This window comes from Budorcas taxicolor, chromosome 25, assembly GCF_023091745.1.
Source record: "Budorcas taxicolor isolate Tak-1 chromosome 25, Takin1.1, whole genome shotgun sequence".
Lineage (NCBI taxonomy): Eukaryota > Metazoa > Chordata > Mammalia > Artiodactyla > Bovidae > Budorcas > Budorcas taxicolor.
In genome coordinates this window covers 34,698,313-34,714,537 of record NC_068934.1, presented here as the reverse complement: position 1 = coordinate 34,714,537, position 16,225 = coordinate 34,698,313, and the positions used below count along the sequence as shown (strand labels likewise).

Genomic DNA, 16,225 nt, shown 5'->3' with positions numbered 1-16,225 from the left:
AGCATGGAGAGAGGCATCTGTACATCATAGTCAGGAAAATGGTCCACAGCTTAAAAGACACCAGCAATAGGACACTTGGATATAATTCTTGCTGTGCACTACATTATAAGTCAAGTTGTGTCTTCAGGGTGTTTATCACGAGGCACATTTTTTGCCCAAATGGAACGTATGGTTTGGTATGGGAGGGTGGTTGGTTGGTGGTGACGATGCCGGGGGGAGCAGAGGGAAGGGAAGGGAAGGTGGAGAATGGGTTCCATTTTTGGACACACCACCTATGAGTGATTATCCTACATGTGGTAGAACCCTGCCCACCCCTCCCCCAAACCCCACTCATTCAAACTAGAAAGAAAAATCAAATCAACAAAGAAAAGAGTCCAAAAAAAAAAAAAAAAAATACTGAGAAGAAGAACAGAAACAGAAAGAAGCTCAAACTGTTTGGCCCTCCGCAGTGCAGGTAAAGTCTGTGATATGGAGAAGCAGGCGTTGCTCAGAAGACCTATGGTTTCTTATCAAAACTTGATGAAGAAGTGGGCAAAGAGGGTCCCTGATAGCCAGAGGCAAGCGAGCGCTCTAGAGGCCGAGTTTACACCGTCAATGACAGCTCCAGGCCCTGTGCAGGGGAAAGAGAGACAGGCTGGTTAGTGTTAGCACACACCCAGAGGGCAGCTCCCTCAGCCCCTCCAAGCACTGCACAGACATGCTTCTCTGTGAACAGCCTCCACCCGGCCCCTGACCCTTCCACTTGCCCATAAATGGAGAGACTCAAAGGGGCTCTTCCCTGGGGTGCCCAGACCCTGCAGCCTGCTCTCAGGGACTGGGGTTAAAGCACCCACAAAGAGGTAGAGGGAAGGCAGGGTTAGACCTGTGGGCTGACAGGCCAGGGCAGGCCCTTGGAGGTGGTGTGCAGGACAGACAGGGGTGGGAGGGGAAGCAGAGGAATGGGGAGAGGAGAGTCAGGATGGAGGGGAGAGGCGGGAGGAGGGAGAGGGAGGGAGGCTTTCATGAGACCCAGGAGTCTAGGTGTTGCGTGGCCAGCTCTTCGTCTGGCATGACTGGGGTGTTGTGGAGCAGCTGGAGAAGACGAATAACTATACCCTATCATTTTAAAGACTAGGGTGGGTTTAAGCCAGCAGTCAACCCCGCATCCCCAGAGGAGAGCGAGAGGACCCTGCCTTCTCAGACCTAGTGGCCACTGTCCTCTGCCTGGTGGACTTTCCCTCAAGCGTCCTTCTTTCCTCTCCCCTCTCTCTGGCCCTTTGACACAGTCCTCCTGAATCCCTCATATTCCACACGAGATGAGAGCACGGAATCACAAATGCTGCTCCTTTCCCTTTATCTACATCTTCCTCCAGAAGACAGACTGAGGGCACTGGGGTTGTCCTCGCCCATCCTGAGGACCCAGGGCGGAAGGATAAGTGTCCGGCCCTGCCCCCATACCGGTCCATCACCTTTGCTGGGCAGCATAAGAATCTAGGGTCATAAGCAAGAGCAGTGGCCAGCGAACAGAGAGGATTCCAGGGGTAAGTGAGGCTATGTCTTAGACAAAGGATTGAAAGTCCTCAAGAGGCAACTCTGCAGGGCCAGTGACAAAGGGCAGGAGCAGCGGGAAGACAGGCAGGGCATCACTGGCCCCTTTAGTGGCAATGTGGCTCCTTGGAAATGAACTTCACTCCCGACAAAAGGGTTGGTGGAGTCGGGTCTCCTCTGCCAGCACCCAGGTCCCGCAGCTTTCTGGTCAGCGCCATGGCTTGGATCCAGGCCTCGTTGGGCCAACAGTTGATGCTGACCTTTAGCTGGGGGACGCATGGGTCTCTTGCTTCAGCGACCAGCATCCACCTGTTCCCACCCCAGGGTTCTCAGCAGGATACCTTCTATTTCTCCAGTGCATAACACAATTCTCTTATTTACTAAGAATTCATATTTACTTGAGAGCCTGAGAGTCCTGCTCACAGTTTTCTGTACTTTGGTTATAGAGTATTCACAGAACAGGACAGAGTCCAGGCCTTAGCCCATTGCTGCGGTCCCCATAACGCTTCATGGACATTTATAGAAAGTGGTCTGACTCTGCGGTCCCCATTAGTTGAGGCATATATCCTAAGGAATTGTACTGGCCTAGAGAATGCACTGAGTTGGAAAGGCCCAGTTTGAAGCCCAAGGTAATTCTCTATATTGTCTTCTGCAAAAGATGAGCAATTGAGATTTTCTAGTGAGTTTAAAAGGAAATGGATGATGCAGAACCATATGATTCTTTAAAGAATATTTAAAATATAAAGTCTAAATATGATGTGTACTAACTAGTTTTTTATACATATGTGTGCGTGTGTTTTGCTAATTTATTAGACTGATGTCAACTTAAAAAACAGTTGAGTGGGCTGCATGCTAGATAGACAGGGGTCTTTACTCTAGGAATCACTATATTCCAAGTTCTACCAGCTGGCTTAGCATTTGGGGGGAATGTCACACTACCAACGTAAGGTTGGATGTAGATAAAATAAACAGGCAAGGAGATGTATTAATGAAGCCAGGGCATTAAAGTGTGGGAAACAAGAAAGAGTCATCAGGATAGCAGGTGGAAATGGCAGTAAGGTGTTCATGCTGATCAGGCAGGCAGGGGTGCAGCCACTGTTCCCGCCAGCCGAATTCTCCAAGGAGTAGAACCCCCGCAGGCATCGAGCCTGCTCAGCCCGCTCAGGGGAATGGCCATAAGACATACTAATAATATATGGTGCTCTCTGTGTGCCAAGTTGTGACTCTAAATGCTGAACTTCCATTAACCCATTTTATCTTCAGGAAACCCTATGGCATGCCCATATTTTGGATGGGGAACAGATGAGCTACGTAGTTAAACGCCCTGCCTATGGCCACACAAGACAATACACCCAGAGCTGGATTGGAATGAGTCACTCTGTCTACAGGGCTGGTGCCCTTGATGACCACAACTCCACCTATTCTCCGTGGAAAATTGTCCTTTGTGCATGTTTTTCAGAGACTGTGGTGTCACGCCTTAATGCCCTCTGAATCAACTCAATTTTTCCAGAAACTAGGAAGTAATCATGCGTGCGTGTGTGCTAAGTCACTTTAATCGTGTCCCACTCTTTGAAACTCTATGTGCTGAAGCCTGCCAGGCTCCTTCTGTCCATGAGATTCTCCAGGCAAGAATACTGGGGTGGGTTGCCATGCCTTCCTCCAGAAGTAATCATGGGACCACACCAATTCACTAAACAGCTGCAACCCACGACTTCTTCTGTCTTAAAGCATAGAAAAGTATTTGCATAACCAGGTGAGTGGTTTTAGCATACAGAAAACCTGTGAGAGAGATTCCTTGCTGAGGGACAGCCCCTCTGTGGCCACAGTCCTTCCACCAGCAGAGTGAGAGAAGACTGGAAGAGTGACCTCTGAGCTCTTCTCCCTTAGCGTCTGGAGTTACAGAATGGCTGGACACTCTGTATCTGGTCCCAGAAGGGACAGCTGGGTGAGGGGGCAGCCAGAAGGCTTTTTACAGTAAGTACAAGACCATCACCATGCAGCTTTCTGCATGCCAGCATGCCATCTCCTGAGAGAGTAAAAGGGCACCAAATGTTCCTAGATTCTAACGTTTCCCTATTTTGGCCTCATTCTCTATGCTGCTGCAGGAAGTTTTATTCTTTAGTGGGTGTGATAAGCCCTGCACTAAGCAACATGGCAATTTAGAAGTGTCTATGGCCCATCCGTGTATGACAAAGGGACGAGCTGCTCTGGCCAAGGAGTCCACCAAACCCACTAGGACAGAGATTAAACTAGCCTTGCTTTCTTCCTGTGGATCCTGGACACATTTGAGATTTGGCAGTTGGGACAAATGCCAGTGCCATGAGGGGCCACAGGAAGCCTCCTGGGCTTTGTTCAAAGCTGAGAGGGAGGAGCTCATGTGCACGTACCACACTGCAGGTTGGCGGGATATAAGACAGAGGCCTTTAGCAATGAATGGACTCACCAGTGCAGCTTCAAAGTAACCCCGATTCTATTGGAAATGAGGGAATGGGGAGAATCTGGGTTAGGTATCTCCCATAGGTGCTTTTTTTTTTTTTTTTTAATATTCACATCTAAAAATTCAGCTTCCTGAAAGACTTTTTATTATTATTATTTTTATTTTTTACTTTACAATATTGTATTAACATTGGAGGATAATTACCTTATAATACTGTGTTGGTTTCTGCTGTACAAAAACGTGAATCAGCCATAAGTAAACATATATCCCCTACCTCTTGAGCCTCCCTTAACCCCCCATCCCATCCCTCTAGGTCATCACAGAGCACTGGGCTGGGCTCCCTCTGCTTTACAGCAACTTCCCATTAGATATCTATTTTACATAAGATACTGTATATGTTTCAATGATAGTCTCAATTTGTCCCACCCTTTCTCCTCCAGGTTCTCTGTATCTGAAGGTCACTGACCTGATTATGTAAATGATTCTTTGTGCTTTAATACAGAAACAGTGGTGGATGGGTGCTGTTCAGCAAACTGGCATGCCCCCCTTGATTACTTCTATGCCTCTGCCGTACCTTGGCCTCACTTCTTTGTCCCTGTAGCCCTAAACCTTTTGAGGTCAAAGTCACTGGTCCCTAGAAAAGTGCAACTAATGGTTGGGACTTGGCTTCAGACCAACTTGGGTTTAAATCCTGACTCTGTGGCTTGCCAGCTTTGTGATCTCAAAGTGCTTTCAGTTTCTCCTTGAAAACAGGGCATAATGCAGTTTTCAGATAAAGAAATGGAGGGGTCAGGATGGCATCTGATAGAAAGTAGACAGGTGATCCTGGGAAGGACTGCTCTCGTGGGTCCACACCCCCTACCTTCCACTGCCTAGTTGTGGCCGTGCATGCTAAGTTGTTTTAATCGTGTCTGAGTCTGTGACCCCATGAACTGTAGCCCGCCAGAGTCCTCTATCCTTGGGATTCTCCAGGCAAGAATCCTGGAATGGGTTGCCATTTCCTCCTCCAGGGGATCTTCCCAACCCAGGCATTGAACCTGTGTTTCCTGAAACTCCTGCACTGCAGGCGAGTTCTTTATCACTTAGCCACCAGGGAAGCCCCTAGTTGAGGCTAAGGTTAACTTATTTAGTAGATCTTTTCCAAATACATTGATGCTGAGCGGGGTTTTGGGAGGTGAGAGTGAAGAGGTGAGATGGGTGACAGAGGTCACTGGCTGGGAGGACCTAGGAGGTGTGGGGCGCTGAGCAGGGTGATGAGAGAGGGCCAAGCCAAGTTCTGTGGCAAGTCTGAGGAGAAACAGACCCCACGCTGGCCTCAGAAGCCACGCCATCCACCCAAGAACTGTGTGCTGTTGCTGTCGAGCGCCAGCTTCCAAAGAGAAGGAGAGGCACAGCCTCTGCCCGCGCACAGCCTGCTGCTGCTGCTGAGTCGCTTCAGTCGGGTCCGACTCTGTGTGACCCCATAGACGGCAGCCCACCAGGCTCCTCCATCCCTGGGATTCTCCAGGCAAGAACACTAGAGTGGGTTGCCATTTCCTTCTCCACACAGCCTAGCCCCCTCTAGTTTTTGGTTGTTGTTAACGTGTGGTTTGTATGTGTGTGTATGTGTATGTGTGTGAGATGTGGGATCTTAGTTCCCTGATCAGGGATGGAACTCATGCCCTCTGCAGCGGATCTGACAGGGAGGACTCCCTATTCTCCATTTGGATCTAGAACTCCTCCGCCTTCACCTAAATCAATAAACAAACATGTTTTAATCCCTCACAGATTCTGAGAAGAACGCCCTTTGAAACAAAACAGCCCAACCTCCCTTTCATCTCAGGAACGAATTGCCTTTTGGATAGTCTAAGAGGACTAAATTTAGAAGTCAGGGAGAACTGAAATTGAATCCTTGCTCTGCTATTTACTAGCAGGATAACTTTTGTTTTTAAATTTGAAAAAAAAAAAAGGAATATAATTGCTCTGCAATGTTGTGTTAATTTCTGCTGTACGATGAAATAAATCAGCTATAAGTAAACATATATCCCCTCCCTCCTGGACCTTCCACCCACACCCCCTTCCACCCCTTTAGGTCACCACAGAGCACCAAACTGAGCTCTCCTGTGCAAGCTCGCTAGCAGGAAGTAACACAATGACTTGGACAAGATGGTTAACATCCCTGAAGCAGCGATTTTCACGTATAAACTCTGCGGGGAGGTGCTTTTCTCATCTGTGCAAGGATGCTCTGAGGATGAGTTCAGATGACATATAAAATCGCTGAGACTAAGTAAAGGATGAAGAACTACTGGGTTACTCAGAACTAGGACCATAGCAGCTAGTTTCTAAAGTAGCATCTTTGGTGGGGCTCATGCTTTAAATAAAGACACCGTGTGTACACTGGATTCTCAAAGATAATTGCCAAGCCAACGTGACTCTGGTTTAGCAAGCAAGTGACTGGTCTCTCCTGACAAGACCAGAGGTGGCTCCATCCACAGTTTAAGGCTTCTGAGGGAAGGCCAGTTACTCTGAGGAGGTATAATCAGAAGCCCAGCTCTTTATCTGGGAAATCCCCACATTCAAGAAATCTTTATTTACTCTTAACAATGACTCAGTCCAACACAATGACTCTTACAAACATCAGACTTAATTACATATTTTTTCAGGGATAAACTAAAAGTGAGAACATGTTACTATGCCCTTTCCCCTCATTTCACCCTCCTCATCACTAAAAATGTATTCCTTCCTTCATTCCTGCTGTTGAGCACCTTAGAAAATAAAAGCTCACTGCTGCTGCTACTGCTAAGTCGCTTCAGTAGTGTCCGACTCTGTGCGACCCCATAGACGGCAGCCCACCAGGCTCCCCCGTCCCTGGGATTCTCCAGGCAAGAACACTGGAGTGGGTTGCCATTTCCTTCTCCAATGCATGAAAGTGGAAAGTGAAAGTGAAGTTGCTCAGTTGTGTCCGACTCTTTGTGACCCCATGGACTGCAGCCCACCAGGCTCCTCCGTCCACGGAATTTTCCAGGCAAGAGTACTGGAGTGGGGTGCCATTGCTTTCTCCATAAATGCTCACACAAAGACACAAAGCCACAAAATCAACCATGAATGACATAACAATGACAACTAAATACCTTGGGGACAAATGCAGACAAAAATGAGCTAATCCTCCACATACAGAAGAGAGAAAGAGACAGAAATGATCGAGAGTTAAATTCCAGAAATGATAAACATCAGAAAGGTCAATCATTCTGTCCGTGTTGTCTGCACTGGAGGTAAGGTTTTTATGGCCATGTGTGAGGCCCAGCAGTGGTGAGACAAGTAAATAAAGAAAGCGGCAAACAAACAAATGAATAAAATAAAGTTCACTTGGAGAGGCTACTCACTGTGTTGGATTAAATATACTATACCTTATAGATTTTTAAAAAGCAAATTTGGTTGAGGACTGACTTAACCTGCAAACCCAGTTCTCTGGAAAACAAGAGTTTTCCTCACGGGCAGGCTGATCACACTCTGGAAGAACAGGAGTTAAAAATCAAAGTAACCAAACTCAGCACAAAGCTTCCAGCAAACTACATAAGCTTATGGATGAGATCCTGCTGTGCAAAAGATTTTGAAGCTTAAAAATTGAAGGGCCCAGATACATTTTAAGTATCTTTGATATTAATTTCTTATTTTGATATTAATTTCTCATTTAAATTCTTTCTTCTATGCAATCATCCTCTTTGTTTTTTCAGTCTTCTAACTTTATTGAGGCTTTCAATGGCTAAGTCAAAGATCTCTCTTGGTAAATGCCACATTTCTCTTGAAAATATGTGGGTTATTTTCAAATGTCTTGATATTGATTTCTAGAATAATTCCACAGCAATAAGAGAACAGACGCTTACTCCTTGGAAGAAAAGTTATGACCAACCTAGATAGCATATTCAAAAGCAGAGACATTACTTTGCCGACTAAGGTCCGTCTAGTCATGGCTATGGTTTTTCCAGTGGTCATGTATGGATGCGAGAGTTGGACTGTGAAGAAGGCTGAGCGCCAAAGAATTGATGCGTTTGAACTGTGGTGTTGGAGAAGACTCTTGAGAGTTCCTTGGACTGCAAGGAGATCCAACCAGTCCATTCTGAAGGAGATCAACCCTGGGATTTCTTTGGAAGGAATGATGCTAAAGCTGAAGCTCCAGTACTTTGGCCACCTCATGCGAAGAGTTGACTCATAGGAAAAGACTCTGATGCTGGGAGAGATTGGGGGCAGGAGGAGAAGGGGACGACCCAGGATGAGATGGCTGGATGGCATCACGGACTCGATGGACGTGAGTGTGAGTGAACTCCGGGAGATGGTGATGGACAGGGAGGCCTGGCGTGCTGCGATTCATGGGGTCACAAAGAGTAGAACACGACTGAGCAACTGAACTGAAGAGAACAGACTCTGTATGATCTCAGCACCTTTAGACCACGAAAAATTTGCACCTTCTTTGATGTCCCTGGATATGTTCCAGTGTCTCCTAGTTTATAGTCTATGGGAACTTGAACAGAATTTGTACCTTACTGTTACGTGAAAATTATATAAATCTTAATTATGTTTAATTGTTTCACAGTGCTTTTCAGGTCTACTATAGCCTTCTCTGTATATTCATTAATGAATTTTCAAGAGTTTGATATTGAAACTCCAACTAAAAGCCTTATTTACTTAAAAAACCATAATATATAGTGAAACTATGTGTACTTTTTTCTGTATTCTCCAGGTCTCCTGTAAATGCATGATCATACTTTCATAATTTAAAAATAGAAAAACTGGAGGGTCCATTACAAGTGAGAAAGGTATTGAAACGGCCCCATTTTTCTTCCCATGATTACAATGAAAACTGGGCACAGTTCTTCAGCAAGAAATTTGATAGCAAGGTGTAGCTGTAATCCTACTAAACTAGCGGGAGGTAGTATGGTCCTCACATTAAGAGGAAAAAAATAAAAAAAAGAAGAAAACACGGGTGAGTTGAACATGGAAATAGCACAGTGAGATCAAGGAAGCATCTGAAATCTAAGAAGATACACTTTTGTTCTGAAATTTAGATGAGTTTTATAAGTATGAGTGTGAACTATGTGACCTTCCTAATGAGGAACCAAAAGGATAATGACGTTCTTGGTGATTAAAAGAGGAGCGAGGCAATCTAATTAGACGATGCATGTGTTACTCTTGTTGGGGAAACGTAAACCTCTTTTCAGCAGGGCTGGCTGATGAAGGCGCATCGCTTGCTATCAAAGGGAGCTGTTCCTCCATTGTCTTTAATTACAGTAGAAACAGGGCCTAGTATTGTTCTGCAAGGAAGATGAACCAGGCTTCACGCTTTGGGAAGGCATGGGCATAAAGAGGTGAAAATGGCAGCCGCTCCCACAAAGCCCAAGGCCTAGGAAATTCATAGCAGAAGTTAACTCAGACCCATCAGCTCATCACAGCCCTGAAAGAGGCAAGGCTCCGGTCTGTGCTGAACAAGAAGCTCCAGTGTGTGCTGACATCAGCATAGCCAGGCACTCTGCGTTAAAGCCTAAATGCTCTGGCTGACGGCCAGACGTCAGTGATTCAGACAGAGGGGAGCAGGGTGCAAGGGAGTGACAAGGAGCCTCATCAGGAATGAAATGTGAAATGTCTGCATATTTTTCCCTAATATGTTGACATTTTGCAGGTTGGGGAAAACACAAGTGATGCTGCTGCTGCTGCCATCCGCCAGAAGCATTGGCGTCTCTCTAAATTTCAAATTAGAACTGGGACATATGGGGGGGGGGCTGGAATGCAAGGGATAGTGTGAGAGCAATGTGTTGATTTGGCTTCCTCATGGGGCGGTGGGGGGAAACTACGAGACCATTAGAGTATTTGTCCCCCCTTTGGTTAGTGAACAGTTTCACCCTTTATGGAGGCTGTTATGGACTACCTGTTGACTGGAAGATATATTTACTAATCTACTCAGGATTAATAAATTACTGGACAATAACTATTACAAGCTTCAGGGCTATATCCTTCAGTGTAGCAACAAATACAAGCCTAAAGGTAAACTATCAAGAAAATCTGAACAATGGGTGAACAATTCTTCAGTGGGACTCAGAAATGCTTGGTAGATGGGGTACCATTAAGGAGAAGCTTCAAAGGTGAGTGTAACTTAGGCAGAGAAGAGACAAATGCTTCCCTCTGTGACCCTACAACACACTGGAAGAGACTGGGTACTACGGGTTAGAAAGAAGCACGGGATTAAGGCCAGACACACTTGGGTGCAGAATCTGATGTTAAGGCGTCCTTCCATTGGGAACTTTCTGTCTGAGGCAGGAAGGAATCCAGTCACATGGCTCAGATCCTCTGAGCTCCAGGCATAGCTTCCTCAAAGGGTTCTGAGCTGTCTAAAGCCACGTCTGGCCAACACCTACTAGCCAGTAGCTTTTTCATTCTTCTGATGTAGCACTTATGTTCTAAATTCTATTGTAAAGGTCTGTTTACTTGCTTGTAAAAGGTTGGGAAGTGTGTTCCTCTCCATATCTCAATCTGAATCTAATTTCTGGTGCATACTAGGCTCTAAGCAAGCATTTGCTGATGGACAGAAGCTGGAATGTGCTGGGATCCAGGGTCCCAGGCAACAGAGGGAGTTGTCTAGAGTGGTGGGTGCAGAGAAGCCTGCAGGGAAAGTGGGGACACAGTGGAGGTTAATCTCAGAGCAAGGCTGATCTCAGGCTTTTCTGGGAGGCAGGTTTCAGCAGGGGGTGAACAGGTTGACTCTGAGTTTGGGAAGGGTCACTGGGCCCCGAAGTGGAAGATTGCAGAGATTACCAAGGACAAGGGACCCACACACCATAAGAGAAGCTCACAACTAGACATGGCACCTGCTCTGGGGTGAGTGAGGGGGTGGGCAGAGGCAGTGGGAGGGGTGGTGCTGGGGCCCGCTTTCTTGGACCTGTGGGCTGACAGGCGTAGGGAGTTGGGGGAGGGAAAGGTCAGGATGACCACAGAGATTGTAGTGAGGGGTGGGTGTGAAGATAAGGTGTACATTTGAGGCGGCGGAGGAGGTGCCAAGGAGAGGAAGATGGCGCTATCCCCGACAGGTGGCAGAGCGGCCTGTGATTCAGAACTGAGGAGAGCATTAGGGACATAGACGGGAAGCTCCCAGACAGCTGCCCAGAGACTGGCCAGCTCCTGGGGACCCTGGCCTCCCAGGGAGATCTGCGCACGGAGCATATCTTCAGGGCTGTCCTTGGAGAATTTCATTCAATGGCTCTGGGACCAGGCCCATGGACCTGCATTTCTGAAGCACCCAAAGTGCGATCTGAGGGCTAAGATAGGGCTCCCTTCAAAGACGCCCGAGGACACAGAAGACCCTGCCTCTCTTGCTGTAATGCCTTCCCTGGGCAGACGGCGGAGGGGCTAGACGCAGACTGAGACCAAGAGGGAGGAAGAGAGCCACGTGGCTGCATCATAGAAGATGGAAGCAGGGGGTTGGGACCAGGAGGTCTGGGGCCAAGGGGAGTCTGGGTGTTCGGGGGGAAATGGGCCGTGAGGCTGAGGTCTGAGTGTCCGGACTGGAGGTGAAGGGAGAGGAGATGCTGGGTCCTCGATCCCTGTGCCCCGCCCTCAGGTTGCACCTGAGCCACCTGGGGAAGGTGAGGTTGTTGGGAGCCTTTATGGAGAAGGGGGTTGGGGGGCAGGCTGTGGCCAGCTTTCCAGGGGCTGCTCTAGGTGAGGCCGGCCAGGGTGCAGGAGGAGAAGAGCTGTCCGGCTGCCTCTAGTTGAGGAAAATCTGGTCTGAAGAGCCAGCCTGACATGTATATTTATTCTGGAGGAATGCCGTTAGCAAAAGAAAATAGAGATTCTGTCCTCATGGCTTCCGGGGGCGGGGGAGGTAGAGTGTTCCAGGCTGCTCCGAGGGACTGAGACTTTGCCTGCGGGAAAAAATCCTGAGCCCAGATGCTGCCTTCACTGGAATACTTTGCCATTGTCTTATGCAAGGAAAAGATTCTGAGGAGTGGTCACTAGCCCTGATACTTAACTCAGAGCTCCTCGTTTGTGTCACTGCCATTTCACAGATGAATCTGCTCTCCTCTCTGCACCATCCCCTCCTTTCCAGCTTTGTTTGCTTCCCTGTCCCTCTCCCCCACCAGCTCCAATCCAGACGTTCACACGGCTCATTGCGTGCCTCACAGTCTCTGCAGTGGCGGATGTAATCAAGTTCAAATCTTCCCTCCTTGCACCCTAAGGATGGGGGAGGGGGTTCTTGCCCAAGACCCAGTGGAGGCAGAATGGACTGGCAAGTCTGAGAAAGTGAGCGACTTCCTTGAGGGTCAGAGGTGTGCCCAGCACACTGAGCCTAGCCACCCCGGCTGCATGCGGTCCTGGCAAGGCTCTAGGATGTCAGGGCCGGGTGGCCTTTGGAGGCCTCATCCACTCCAAGAAGCTTACGTTACTTCCAGCAAGTTGCTTTCAATAATCAGAATAGCTGCCACCATCCCCAAGGTTATGGACTTCAGGCTTTGGAGATCTGCTTCTGACCCTAGTTTCCTTTTTTTTTTTTTTTTTTCCACAATAGAGACTTAGAAAGCAAGAAGGAAGCCTGGAGTGTGTTTTGTTCTGTTCTTATATTTCACAGGCAACCATGGAACAGAGGGCATCATGGTGTGTGCCAGGGTCAGGCCTGGTACCCAGTTCCCCCGTCCATCTCCGTGTTGGTCTGCTCTTTACCTTCTGCTGTCCCTCTAGTCCTGACAGTGGCCCTGGGGCTGAGCAAAGTGGACAATCTGAAATGCTGCTTTGAGCTGGCATGCTGCTGGTGACCTGTCCTGTCTGTGTGGCTTCTGGAGGGGCAGCAACCGGTGCTGAGTGAGGAAGAAACATCCCACAGCAACAGCAGCCACTGATTTATCTCTGAGCATCACCGGCCTACCTGGATTGTTGCTCCTTTTTCCTAAGCACTTCCTGTCTCAGCCCACTACCTCCATAGCCTGTGTCTTCTGCCTTCGTTTGAGATTGCTTTCATCTCGTCTTCCTGTGTTCTGTAAGTGTAGGCAGAAACTATATGAAAGATGTTTGTGTGAGAGGTCTGTTATAAGTGTGTGTTGTGACGGATTCACACATCACTTCAGGGCCCAAAGAGTCCCCACAAACCCAGCTCACAGTCCTTGAGGGCAGACACCAATGCACGCCTGGGGGTGCGGCATGTCTGTGTGTGGGTTTGGGGGGTGTGAGCAGATGGCGTGTAAATGCTCAAATGGTCCTTTAAAAGAATGTGTTCAGATTATGAAGAAGATGGGAGATGTAAATGGAAAATGAGTTCAAACAGGCTAACTGCTGACCTGGGCTTCCTGTGTCTGGCTGCCCTGGGGTATGAAGCTGTGTCTTTCCCATGAGCTGAACTGTGTCCCCAAGATCACATGTTGGAGCCCCAACTCATGATTTGTATTTGGAGACAGAGCCTTTAAGGAAGTGTTTAAGGTCAAGTGAGGTTATAATGGGCTTCCCAGGTGGTGCTTATGGTAAAGAATCTGTCTGCCAATGGAGGAGATGCAAGAAATGTGAGTTTGACCCCTGGGTTGGGAAGATCCCCTAGAGGAGGGCATGGCAACCCAGTACTTGGGAAATCCCAAAGACACAGGAGTCTGGCAGGCTGCAGTTCATGGGGTTGCAAAGAGTCGGACAGGACTGAAGTGATTTCGCATGAAGTTATAATAGTAGGGCCCCAATGGACAGGATTAGTGTTCAAATGATAAGAAGACACCCCAGGGAGCCCTCCCTCCCCATCTCTGGCTATCTCCATGCCCCGCCCCACCATGCTCAGAAAAAAGGACATATGAGAATGAAGCTGGCATCTCCAGGAAGAGCACCCCCGTCCAGTACAGCCAATACGGGTCTTCCTGGCTAACCTTGGCCTTCTGGCCTTCAGAAGGGTGAGAGAATCCATTTCTGCTGTCCCAGCCTACACTCATTCATTATAGCAGCCCTGGCGGGCGAATATATCCTTTATCTCCACGAGCTGCTGTCCTCGGCTGGGACACACCTCCCTCCCGAGTTCACAGTGCAAAGGGGCACAAGCACCCAGACCTCTAGTGGTCAGTCCTGGGCTCCTCCTGTCGGCCACACCCCCATGGGTGTGTGACCAGCTCACGGGGTCACAGCAGGGTCAGTGCAGGGCAGCACCCCAACCTCATCCTTTGCCAACCTCACCAGCTTTATCAAGACCAAGGGATGGACATTCACAGACACCAAGGTGTGGGCAGAGCCCCTGGCCGTGAAACTGGCAGGCCCAGAGCTGGGAGAGGAGCAGCTCAGAGCTGACTCCCGGTCTGGACGATTCAAGTCACCATTTCCTCAGTGGCTGAGATTGGTCCTCTATAAGGAGGGCTGTGTGGAGGCTTTCCCTCAGCCTGGGAGTGCGAGTGTAAGTGTGTGTGTGTGTGTGCCCTCGTTTCACGTCCTCTGGTAAACCTTCCAGCACTGAGGAGGGGTCTGGGCTGGGTCTCATCAATACCTCCTCACTAGCTCAATACCTCAGTGTCACTTAGCCTCTGGGGTCCTCCTCTTACCCATCTTTAAAACGGGCTAATAACCTATCTTGCACAGAACTAGCATGATGAGTGGAAACCAACTGATATTTGGTAAATGGTAGGTATTATGATTGTGATTCACGGGGTCGCAAAGAGTGGGACACGACTGAGCGACTGAACTGAACTGAACTGATGATCATTATGAACATGACCCAGGCACTCATATCTTAAGATGAAGTTTTCAGAACTAAGTCATTAGCCCTTTTTCCTTTGGGCTGAAGGAATTATCTTGGGGGACAGGGAGGCCTGGCCTGCTTTAGTCCATGGGGTCACAGGGAGTCAGACATGACTTAGTGACTAAACAACATTAGGGTGACTTCCCCAGGAACACAATCATCTGATAAGCCATTTGGTGTCTGGGCTGGGTTCCCCTAGTGCCATGTACAAATAGAATACACATCCCTGTTAAAAGGCACTGAGCAGAAGTTCATCGTTTTGGAGAGAGCCCTTCTCCAGAAACGGATAACGATATTTCATATGTATGTCTGTAAAAGCCATCATGGGCTTCCCTGGTAAAGAATCCACCTGCAACCCAGAAGACACAGGTTCAGTCCCTGGATTGGGAAGATACCCTGGAGAAGGAAATGGTAACCCAGTCTATTATTCTTGCCTGGGAAATTCCATGGACAAAGGAATCTGGAGGGCTACAGTCCACAGGGTCACAAAGAGTCGGACACAACTTAGCGACTAAACAAAAACAATAAAAGCCATCATGTTCTACATGTTTATTACCTAAACTGTGCAGACCAGCCCCCTGAAGTCTATCCAGTCAGGAGAAAATGTCAGGGAGGAGGAGCAGGCAAGCCTATCTTGGAAGGAGGCTTAACATCAAAAGCATAGGCATTCAGGCAGGCAGAGGAGTGAAGGAACATGCGGTACCCACCTGCCACTGCTGATGAGGGGCTTATTTCTAAGACACACACAGCACAATGCACACACAATGCAGAGAGAAAACAAGAGACATAGATCACACATTTCAGATGGTTGGTGGACAAAGTTTAGCTCATGTCAACACTGAAAGCTGTTCGCGGTCTGAGGTCCATATGAACAATGAACACCTTTCCTTCCTATTTACCAGGCAGTTCCCTCTCGCCAAATCTCAGCAAATAAACACGCACACAAACACATGGACCATCACAACACGCTGGGCCTGGCCGGCAGGGTGAAATGTCGCATGGGGAGATGGACACGGCAGTGTGAGAATGGAGGGAAGGCGGGATGAGGGTTCCCGAGGGGCCAGCCAGGGCGAGGGGGCCCCAGAGCCCCGTATAGGAGGGGGAGACCCTCAGAGCAGGGATGGCTGTCCCAGCTGATGTCCCGATGAGGGCCAGCCTCTTTCTCCGTTCATTCCGATGAATGAGGACATGACATGCACTCAATATGATGGTCAGGATGGCAGAGTTGCCCTGGTTTACAACCGCAACTAGAGCCCCCAGAATCATACACTCTTCCTGTAGGCCATCTTAGCATTATATCTAGTTTACTCCTCAGACCAATAGTGGTGCAACTGAACTCTTCCATGGCTCCATCTTGTTTAAGGCCACCACTGTGCAACGTGGTTCAGAACTCGGTTCGCTCCATTTGGAAGGTGCAAAGCTCGCCACACGGTAGACCAGGAGTTGTCGGTTGCCTTGTAAACGCCACAGCGTCACAGGCTAAGAGAATGACCAGGTCGGGTGGTGGGGTTGCATTCACATCTAAGGTGGAGGGGGGAGCA

At 48.5% G+C, this 16,225-nt stretch overlaps 1 protein-coding gene across 1 annotated transcript in view; it reads right to left on the bottom strand.

Moving 5' to 3' along the window:
- Positions 1 to 509: 509 nt before the first annotated feature.
- The window catches only part of OPCML (opioid binding protein/cell adhesion molecule like), a 1,038,459-nt gene continuing 1,022,743 nt past the window's right edge, over positions 510 to 16,225 (bottom strand). The window contains exon 8 of the mRNA XM_052661910.1: positions 510 to 610. Coding sequence (XP_052517870.1) covers positions 510 to 610 — 101 coding nt within the window. The remainder of the gene's footprint in view (positions 611 to 16,225) is intronic.